General features: G+C 36.4%; 1 protein-coding gene across 1 annotated transcript in view; it reads left to right on the top strand.

Annotated features, from left to right (window-relative positions):
* The window catches only part of Pten (phosphatase and tensin-like protein), a 232,732-nt gene extending 221,512 nt beyond the window's left edge, over positions 1–11,220 (top strand). The window contains exons 11-12 of the mRNA XM_069844074.1: positions 754–841; positions 6,509–11,220. Coding sequence (XP_069700175.1) covers positions 754–809 — 56 coding nt within the window. The 3' untranslated portion in view covers positions 810–841; positions 6,509–11,220. The remainder of the gene's footprint in view (positions 1–753; positions 842–6,508) is intronic.
* The last annotated feature ends 333 nt before the right edge of the window (positions 11,221–11,553 follow it).

The following is an 11,553-nucleotide window of genomic DNA, read 5'->3' on the forward strand; positions in this document are numbered from 1 at the left end:
CTATCTATCTATCTATCTATCTATCTATCTATCTATCTATCTATCTATCTATCTATCTATCTATCTATCTATCTATCTATCTATCTATCTATCTATCTATCTATCTATCTATCTATCTATCTATCTATCTATCTATCTATCTATCTATCTATCTATCTATCTATCTATCTATCTATCTATCTATCTATCTATCTATCTATCTATCTATCTATCTATCTATCTATCTATCTATCTATCTATCTATCTATCTATCTATCTATCTATCTATCTATCTATCTATCTATCTATCTATCTATCTATCTATCTATCTATCTATCTATCTATCTATCTATCTATCTATCTATCTATCTATCTATCTATCTATCTATCTATCTATCTATCTATCTATCTATCTATCTATCTATCTATCTATCTATCTATCTATCTATCTATCTATCTATCTATCTATCTATCTATCTATCTATCTATCTATCTATCTATCTATCTATCTATCTATCTATCTATCTATCTATCTATCTATCTATCTATCTATCTATCTATCTATCTATCTATCTATCTATCTATCTATCTATCTATCTATCTATCTATTGCAGCGTTTGTAGAGTGAAATGCTTGTGTCTTTTGGAAAGAAAATTGCAGTCTTAAGTTGAATGGGAGTGGTTTTACAATTTTTTTCGGCTTTTTCCAAAATTCTTGTCAAGTGAATTTAGCTACTTTTGCACATGGGTGACATGTAAACAATTTGAATTTCAGTTGCCACAAGACAAGTAACCAGCGCCATGCGGATGTCGCCCGAAGCTGCAACGTGAGCAGGCTGCATAGCATGTTATAGTTGACTGTGGTATGTATTGGCAACAGTCTGAAGGATAAGTATTGCACTGTAAAGTCAGCACAGTGGATTGTCGGAGAATGTAGACAGTTACGCAGGTTCACATGCTCTTTACCTGGCCTTGTGGTTGGCTCGTAGGGGAAGGGGACAAGCTACGGTGTGTTCACATTCTTCAACAACTCATTGCGTTGGCTGTACAGTAATTGATTTCTTTACTAACATGAATATTGGCGAAAAGAAAGCGGAGCATTGATAAATTCTGCCATTTTTTGTACTAATTCGTATCAATTGACCAGGAAATAAACCCTTTCCTTGCTTTTATACAAAGAAATTTACATTTACGAAAACATAAATTATATTATTTTACTTTATATTTATACGAACTAAACAAATTTAAAGATTTTTCACGAAATGCATGATTTCGCATAAATCTTAGGGAGAATATTTTCTTGTTCTTGCGATGTTGCTTATATCATGATCATTATATTTGTTTGTGCTCACCTATAATCATTCACGATAAAAAAAATAATATCTATTTAACCTATACAGAGTGTAGGGCAACGGTGGGCATTCCTGTGGCATTGCCTCAGTGACGTCAGACCTCAGCGAAGCATCAAACTTACCTCCTACCTTCCCCTTCCCCCACTCCATGAAAATATTGCGCGTGTACGTGGCGGATTATACTGGACTGCTGTACTTCGGAGCTTCATTAGTGATACAATGTCTTTCGCAGAATCACATGAATCGTGAGGATATCACACTTACAAGAAAGGCGGTTCTTTCATTTCTCATGTTTAGGATTAGTTACAAATATTCAAGACGCGAACTTAAATATGTACATTCTTAAAATAGATCACCTGTTATACGAGTTCAAAGAACACAGATTCAGTGATTTTCAAAGGATGGAGAAAGATTTCAATATTTTTGCCACTCCTTTTCATGTTTAAATTGAAAATGTTATCCCTGAATTGCAGTTAAAAGTACTGGATTTGCAGAATAATGGCTTCTTGAAAGCAGAATGTGAAGGTCTACTGGGGACTAAAATTTTTAAAAGATGTCCAGTACTACATATCCACTGCTTAGACAGTTTGCTTCAAAAATAATGAGTACCGTCATTTCCCATAAATATGGTCCTGGAACACAACTATGGTCCACGATACAACTAGGCCTATTCAAATTTTGTACTCCATAACGTAGTACCTCGTTTATCTATATTTTTGCTGTACTGTAGTTTGAATTCAAGTCAATGCAACTATCTACGAACGGTTTATGTTACTTCTAAAATGATCTTTGAATAGTTGTATCGTGGATCATAGTTATGTTCCAGGACCACAGTTATGGGAAATGACGGTATGTATTCATCAACCTACCAATGCGAACAGCTGTTTTCTAAAATGAAATTTATCAAGTCCAGCCACAGATCCCGCTTAAGCGATGCTCATCTCCTTGCGCAACTGAAAATAGCATGCACAAATATAAATCCCAATTTCGAAGAAATTGCTTTGAAAAATGATTAATTAAATATCACGTGAATGGACTATTCTAATTACATATGGTAGGTAGGAGTGTAGTGGCGCAACTGTCTGTAAATCCGTCACTGCACTGTAGAGTGCAACCCCTCCCACAGTATGTAGTTGTTGCCATTTAAATCCTGTGTTGGGGGTTGCGTTCATTTTGCCCACAACTGGTGTAGGGGCATCGAGTGACTTTACGCACGAAAGTGATAGAAGATGCTATTTGGAACAAAAATTCCGTATATTTTTCATATGGCCAGTGGTTTTGCTGAAAACTGACTTTTTAAAGACATTGATACTTTCAGTTCAGGAAGTAGCCTATAGTCACACATTTTTATGACAGCAATAGCTTTCTGTCGTACTTATAACTATTGGCATATGTAAGTTAGACTCAACCGCACTCCCTGGCGAAGATAGTAGGTACGTCATAGTGACAACTTGATGGGGCCGAGTAAAGTGAACCTTATCTAGCCCGACTTTTGTAATATAAACAATTTAATTTTATCTATTAACCCCTGCATGAAATTATGACTTTCTTTTATATATCATTTTGAGTAAGGCATGCAAATTTTTTAAGTTGTTAACCTAAAGACTACAAATGAATTTTAAAAGATTTAATATGAAAAATATAATGAAAATAATTGATGAAATAATTGCTCTTATTCCTCAGCAATTGTAAAAAGTTCAGAATCAAGATTTTATACATAAGCCTACATCCCCCAATTTGCTTGTGCGTACTACTACTAGTAAAGTTCGTTTTATTTAGTAAATACTCGTAGTTTTAATATAAAAATAATATATTAACCTGTGTGAATAATATAACTAGAATTTTCAAATACTAATAAATAGTGTAATAAATGTTTACATTAGGCCTATATTCATTGTATCCACATTTGTACTAAAGTTGGGGAGGTTGGCCTAAAATGACAACTAGGACAAAATGGCATACAACAATTATTACGAAAAATATATTGATAGTGCCTTCAAATTTCCCACCATATACGTTTGTGATGTTATAACCTACTGCTTATATTTTTACTGCCGAGAGGCGCAAAGTCATTGAGGCGCAAAGTCATTGTTGTTATAGTCATGACTGTATTTCGTGAGTTTCTGTTAAGAAAATATCATTAAGTATTTCCAGCCTGTTCTAGTTTTTGCTTGTCATAAACTAAGAAAGCCATATTATATTGTCCACAAACGTGAAGGGTGAGTAAGCTTAATTCTTAAGCAGTCGCGCGAGGTGTTGTCAGCACCTCAGTCACATATATACGAAGCTGTTAAGTAAGTCTGTACTTCCGAAACTTTCCGTATCTTTCTTAGAATTGGTAAAGCAACAATAACCGTAAACATCCTATGCTCCTATAACATTGATCTTCTGGTTGCTGAAATTAAATGTGAGAAAAGACACTAAATAATTATATTAATGTGCTTTGTTCTGAATACTAGACTACATTAAACTTCAAGGCTGGATAATGGAGGAAGGGTAGGAATTAAGGAAATATGATTATGGCTTAAGATGTGCTGAGGTTGGGCCTAATCAGGTTTGCTATGAACACATTCGTTACTTTGAATGAACTATTTTAAAATGCAGACTTTCACTAAACAGAAAAATAACATTAGAAATGATTACAATATACTTACAGCTGCTTTATATAAATTTGTGCAAAATAAATTAGGTACATGCATCTTCTTGAGGTAGGCGCTCACTTAACGGAACGGATTTGTACGACCCGTTCGAATTTTTATTCTTTACGTTATTTTAAACGGAACATCGCCCACTTGTTCGTATCGCCTCTGCCCGCATGACTGTATTCCGTCCAGAATTGTGGCCAGAGAATTCTAAACGGATTTTCGTACTGGCCAAGATCGAAATAAAGAATTTCATGAAAAGTATATGGATTGCAAGGCCCCCAAACGCGGTAACATTGAAGGAATAAATTAAAGCTTATTTTGTTAGTCCAACAGTATGAAGAGCTTTACAATTTGTCAAATTAGAATTATAGCAATGTAATATGCAAAAAGGACATATGGGATGAGATTGGGGAAATATTGAATCAACCAGGTATATTCTTCGTAGTTTATTTAAGTTACAGAGCTATTCATTTTATTTCCAGGTTCAGTTCAGAACACTACAATGAAATAATGCGCTCCAGCGGTAACTTACAACACTATTTGATCATTAATTCAGAAATGCCGACAAATGAGCGACACCATAGGTTTGTTCCAGCACGGTTCGGAATCGATTCTGAACTCCCTGCTCATGCGCAGTAGCTCAATGTGTGTTCCAACAAGAATAGAACTGATTCCAAACCGATACTGAACTCCCAGCTCCCTGTTCCAACGTGCTTCTGAACTAGTTCGGAACGAGTGATATTGGTTCTCGATTAAGAGCAGAACTGACGTGAGAATTCTGAACTGTTGACGCATGCGCAGATGGTTTAATCTGAAGTTAAAATGATTCGAGACTAGGCAGGTTAAAATAAAAAATATTTGATCATGAGTGATTAGGAAGGCGATAATGATATATTTTATGACGAATTAGGTTTGGAAGATGAATATAATTTTAATATGAGAAGAAACTCCGAAAGCCGAGAAAGAACAGTTCAAGAAACGTTCCAACAACGTCATCATCATCATCATCATCATCATCATCATCATCATCATCCTAACAAGTATTAGGCCAAGTGGCCTGTTACGGTCTCAAACTAGTATCAGCGGTATAACTGAAATGTCATATGCATGCTGTATAGGTGGGAACCCCACCAATTGCACCTCGTTGGGCTAGCAACCCATTGAGCGTCATTTTTACATTGCTTTCAAGTCTCAACAGAAGCCTCGGATGATAAGGATGGATTATAACGTTCCAACAACGTAAAATCCGAAACTAGTTCTGATACAGTACACAACCGGCGCATGCGTCGTAAGAAGTTCGGTATTATAGTCCGGCAGCCAATCACGTTGCAGATCGGCTACATTTAAATGTGTGCGTCTTATAATTCGCTGATGAAGACGTCATGCATTTCCTAAGGCTCGATAAATACTTAATATAATCGCCCGCCATTTTGGCTCTTTCGTTGGGTTCGCAGAAAGCACACGAGGACGTTATTTGCTGCTCAATTATTTGCTGAATTACAGTGCGTTTGATTTATTATCATAGGAGCTACGACATGATAATGTTTTAACGGTTTGGCAAATAGATCCCTCGTCTGGTAGCTCGGCAATAAAAGAACAAAAATGGCGAACGATACTACCTACCTAGACTTTATAGAGCCTTCACTTCCTAAGACGTAAGCAAAGAGGAGGAGTCACGCCGGGAATAACAGCGTCGCGACTACTGGGTGTTCATTTCAAAGTGTGTCATGATGTCACTGTTGTTGGGTCACCGATTTGAAACGAGTTTCAGCTTATATGTCAGAGAAGTTGCCTATTATTTAAGGCGTTCTTCAATCTGAACTTGAGAACGTGTACGGTATAACTTGAACGTCGTAGCAACAGATGGCGGTCTGTACGGTCTGTTCTACCGTAACCTCTTTCGAACTATGCAAGTCGTACGCAGGGTATTTGTTATCATCGGTTGCGTACGGTAACATTCCATAACACAAATCAAATGCTCCGTATCCATGTTGACCGTCGAAGTTAATGTCAACAAATACGTAAGTAATCGTCTTAACCCTCTCCCCATATTCCGACAGTACGTATTTCCAAACAGTTCACATTCCTGCCACTACCGGCGTTACCGTACGTATCGGTACGTACTCTTCAGAATGAACGCCGTACTTGCTAGGCAACTTCTCTGCCTCATAGGTTATACACCTCTTCGGAAGTGTAGGAAGATTGAATTCTCTAGGCTCATCGGCTAGCCACATGACTGCATACAGCGAGCCATGACACACTTTGAACTGAACACCTAGTGTAGTTCGGAACGAGTTCTGAATTACTTGCTGGAACAAAATTTTATAATAAAAAATCCGAACGCGTAGAAATAATATATATTTTTTTTTCCGGTAAGTTAGCGCCTATATTTAAACCGTACAACAAAATGAACTGATATTTATGTTGAGAAAACTATGAGTTGAACTACAATTGGGTCAGTTCCTTTAAAATCTTTGCCGACTTGCTCCATTTTCACAAAGATTCATTTCGCATGCTTTGCTTTGTTTTGCAGCAGGACCATTGGTTGGGCAACTGGTGGACGATGCAACAATCTAAGAGGCTGGAGTCTGCGGGCTTCGAAGACAACGACACTCAAACCTTCATCAACCCCAGCGCGTCGACGCTAAGCCCTGCAGATCCCAATTCCGACCCAGACAACACGATTACCTTCCTTATAGGGTTCGGCATCTTGATTCTCTTCATTGTGGCAGGCATCATGGCAAGCGTCTTCCTCTGCGTGACACTCAAGAAGGACCCTTACCTCTGGGAGGTTGTGTTCGACGGCGGGCCAGCGCCGCCAGAGGAGCAGCAGCAGCAGCATCAAGAAACTCAGCCGAGCGACGCTACGGTCCTGGAGGACTCGGGGTCGCCCACACCGTCGACGTCGGCTGCCAAGAAACTCAATAACGACAACGGCGGATGCTGCAGCACCATCTCGGTCGAGAGCTACACTGTCGAGTGCCACAGGAATGCGGACGCTATCCTGTAACATCCGCCCACAAGTATCGCGTGCGATCCTTAACGGAAGATGCGATTTGTGCTTCCAATTATAAACAAGAGACAAGACGGTGGTGCGTAAAATAAACACTTCTCAGTCTACGGCCTTGTGATTGTATGAACACAAATTAAGGTAGGTGTCCCTGATATGGCCATGCTAAGGTTTGAGAATTTTTCTAGCCGCAGTTTTGAAAAAAATGTAAACCACTTTTGTGCGAGATCGTGCGTATTTGTTTTCCGCACAGAACCAATACGCGGTAAGCGTGAAATACCACATTCAGTATTCCCAACGTAACACACATAACAATTTCCCTCTTCTTACCACTTAAGCGCGACATTCATTTTACTGCTTTAGGCTTTTAACATATTATTTTTAGAGACGTTTAACATAGTAATAATTATAAATTGGAAACTTACCACTGCAATTTCACCTAAATTGCAATGTTAATTATTGTTTTTAAATATTTGCAAAAATTAAGTAAAGTCTACTACTCCACGAAACTTATTCCTGATACAAGTAACATTAAGGAAGCCGTGAAAAAATCAACAAGATTCCAGATGCCGATGTTATTACTGCAATATGTTATATAAATAATATTGTTAAAATATTAAAATGAAAAATAAATCATTACATAACCTTACCGTTTGTTTTAAGTTCGCATTTATAGACTGGGGGAAAAAAAAAGACAGACGTATATCACTGCCTGCTGGAGTATAGTAAACACAGAAAACATTTTATAGCAACAATGTTGAAGGAAGATATTTTGGTTTTCCGAAGTTGCCGTCATTAAACAGAAACCAAGATGGAGATTTCATTGCAACTAATTAGAAATTCCTCTTTCAGGTATGTAATAAACGATCTTCGCACAAAATAATGTACGATACACGAGCGGTATTTTGTTTTCATGTTCTCGGAAATTAAAAAAGCCCAACTACGTTTCGCTTTTTCAATCTTTTCCTCGAACATGAAAACGTGAACATACCGCTCTTGTAACGTATATTACTATTTTCTTACTCGTTCTCAGTCTAATGGACTTTCTTAAAACAATTTCCTTTCCCCATAAAAATAGCTTTAATTGTCCAAAAAGTCCCAAATTCCAAAAGTCTACCTAGTGGCCATATCAGGAACATGTGCACATGATATGGCTACCCTTGTTCCATGTTCTACAAATCGTGATTTTTTTCAGTTTGATAGCGCAGTTGTGTTAAAATTAAATAATTTTGGTGTAAAATGAATAAATGTGACACTTAATAATCTTTTTTATAATTCAAAAGTGTAGTCAAAACAGGTTTTTCCATAAAAAAATTAAGTTTTTTTTCTTAAAATACAAAATTTTTGCGTAATCCCAGCTATAAGGCATGTAAATTTGTCAGGTGAAAAAATGAAAGTGAAATGAACTTCATATGGCCATGGTGCATTTGATATGGCCATATCAGGAGCAGGTAAGCTTTCACGAAAATCGTTTGATCGTAAAATCGTAAAAGATACGCCATCAACTACAACACCAATCAACAGTACATTAAAAACTGAATGGAGTACGATGGTTTTCATTAAACAAGTATTTGAAAAACATGCATAAAACAAAGGAGACTTACCAGAGAAAAGTAAGAAGAGGTCAAATGAAAACCGCAAAACAGGCAACTGACGCCATATTGCTCAACCTGACTGGATGGAAAACGATCAAGTGACATACCAGGATGCCCTTTCACTGGATGCTGCTGCAATTTAGCGGATTTTTTGGTTAACTAACTCACAATACGGGGGTGGCCATATCAGGAACATGGCCATAACAGGAGCACCCACCTTATAACTACTCGTGCAGTATATAAGATTTTAGGCTTTCACGATGATTGTATTCAGAAGAAGAGTTTCGGGCTTGCCATCGTGTCTAGGACTTAACATTCCCAACATTTTGGAATTATACACAGGTTCAATCTTCAAGGTGATAGAGCCATACACTGTATATAGCTTTTATATGTAAGAATTGTTGTTAAGAATAACAGTCTGTTACCGTTATCCGCTGTGAGAACCGTGATACCGAAATTCTTTATTAAAGATACGAATACACGTTTCTCCGAATTATATACATTGCTTTGAGATTTTCAGATATTTTTGAAGTTATTCTAACTGTTTACCGTGTAATTAGCCGTTTCTTCAAGGAGTTATTTTATAATGGATTTATCTACACTTCTGAGATTGTCTATTTATTGGTGAAATGTTGGTAGCTTTAGGTAAGACGGAAGTGATGTGTGGTTCTAGTGGGAAAAGCCCATATTGGCAGTAATTGAAGAATATAAGGGAAAAACAATTAAAGTCACAATTTTCTTAAGAGTGATGTCATCATTGAAAAATGTATGTGTTTTTCTTTTCAGAACTTACAAACGAGAATTATCACCACGGATACAGTCATCCTTTCTTATTTTTCCATTAGGGACAGCAATAAATATTGCAATAATATACTGAATTAGATGATGACATCACCATTAGGTTCAGGTTAAATGAGAGGAGAAAGTTAAATTCCCTTTCTCTCTTATACCGAATTTTGCACACCTCTACTCCCTCTTACTTATCTGTCCGATTCCACAGTCTTTCTCGGTATCATAACTTAAATACCCCGTCACAATATGATAACACGCTAGAAATATCACTCCACACATCATCTCTTTATTCTTCATGTTTCACTGTTGCTACTTCTCGTCACTGGAATTCTCTGCCGCCTGAAGTCAAGGGCTGCCGAACTTTAATTTCTTTTAAATGTAAATTAGAAAAATATCTTATGACGAGTTGCCAGACCTAACGCGTTGCAAATATTTAATGGAATGTGTTCCACTATATTTATTTATTTATTTTTTTTTTGTTTCTTATTTTTATTGTGTAATAATGTAAATCGTGTTCATTTATCACTTAACGCCAATATGTATCCCACTGTGTTGTTTTTTTATTATTAATCTATTTTTTTTGTGTACATTTTATTGAATTGTCGGTTTCTGGTTTAGCTAATTATGTAAATCCTACTTAATTGTAATCTAATACTAATATGTTTACTAATGTGTTTATTTTTATTTTTACTGTGTACATTTTTTAAATTGAATTATCGGCTTCTGCTTTTATGTGATTCGTATTTTGATTCTAACAACATTAATATGTATTCCACTATGTTTATTTTTATTTTATGAGGAAATTTTTATGTAACTACCTCTTTTGATCTCATTATGTACCTAAATTGTATTAGTATGTAATTACTTAATTCCGATCCAATTTTATGTTCAACTATGTAAGCAAATTTGAATCCTGATTGAGTGTAAGAGAAGGCCTTACGGCCTTAACTCTGCTAGGTTAAATAAAGCCATTATTACCATTATTATTATTATTATTATTATTATTATTATTATTATTATTATTATTATTAAGAGAACTGTGACTTTGATTGTTTCTCCTCTATACTATTCAATTTTTTTTTTGGTTTATTTTACGATGCTTTGTGAACTGCGATGGATATCTAGCATCTGAGTGAAATGAAGGTGATAATGCCAGCGAAATGAGTCCAGCGTCTAAAGTTACCTAGAATTTACTCTTACTAGGTTGAGGGAAAATCCCTGAAGAAACTTCAACCAGGTAACATGTGCCAACCAGGATTTGAACCCGGCCCGCTAGTATAACGATCAGATATGCCAATCATTACTCCATAACAGTGGACGGCAATCAATTTTTAACAATATTATAAGCCGCTGAGAATTTTTATTAGCATGTAGTTTATTAATTTGAATGTGAAACGTTTAAGCAGACCTTATATTAACACTTCATGTATATTAGTTTAAATTGATTCTCAGTTTGCACACTGTTTAGTTCATAACTCTGTATTATGTAATTTTCATCGAGCTCAATTTTTTTAACTTATTAATTTCATTCATATGTAAGTATGTATGTAAGGTATATACTTTGTTGGTTGAATGGAAAAGAAGGTCTTACGGTCTTAACTTTAAATGTTATGTTTTATTTAACGACGCTCGCAACTGCCGAGGTTATATCAGCGTCGCCGAAATTGTGTCCTGCAGGAGTTCTTTTACATGCCAGTAAATCTGACATGAGCCTGTCGCATTTAAGCACACTTAAATACCATCGACCTGGGCCGGAATCGAACTCGCAACCTCGGGCATAGAAGGCCAGTGCTATACCAACTGCGTCAACCAGGCCGACGTCTTAACTTTGCCAGTTAAAATAAATTATTATTATAATTATTATTGTATTATTATTATTATTATTATTATTATTATTATTATTACTTACAAATGGCTTTTAAGGAACCTAGAGATTCATTGCCGCCCTCACATAAGCCCGCCTTTGGTCCCTATCCTGTGCAAGATTAATCCAGTTTCTACCATCATATCCCACCGCCCTCAAATCCATTTTAATATTAACTTCCCATCTACGTCTCGGCCTCCCCAAAGGTCTTTTTCCCTCCGGTCTCCCAACTAACACTCTATATGCATTTCTGGAATCGCCTATATGTGCTACATGCCCTGTCCATCTCAAACGTCTGGATTTAATGTCTCTAATTA

This window comes from Periplaneta americana, chromosome 13 (genome assembly GCF_040183065.1).
Source record: "Periplaneta americana isolate PAMFEO1 chromosome 13, P.americana_PAMFEO1_priV1, whole genome shotgun sequence".
In the NCBI taxonomy this organism is placed as follows: domain Eukaryota; kingdom Metazoa; phylum Arthropoda; class Insecta; order Blattodea; family Blattidae; genus Periplaneta; species Periplaneta americana.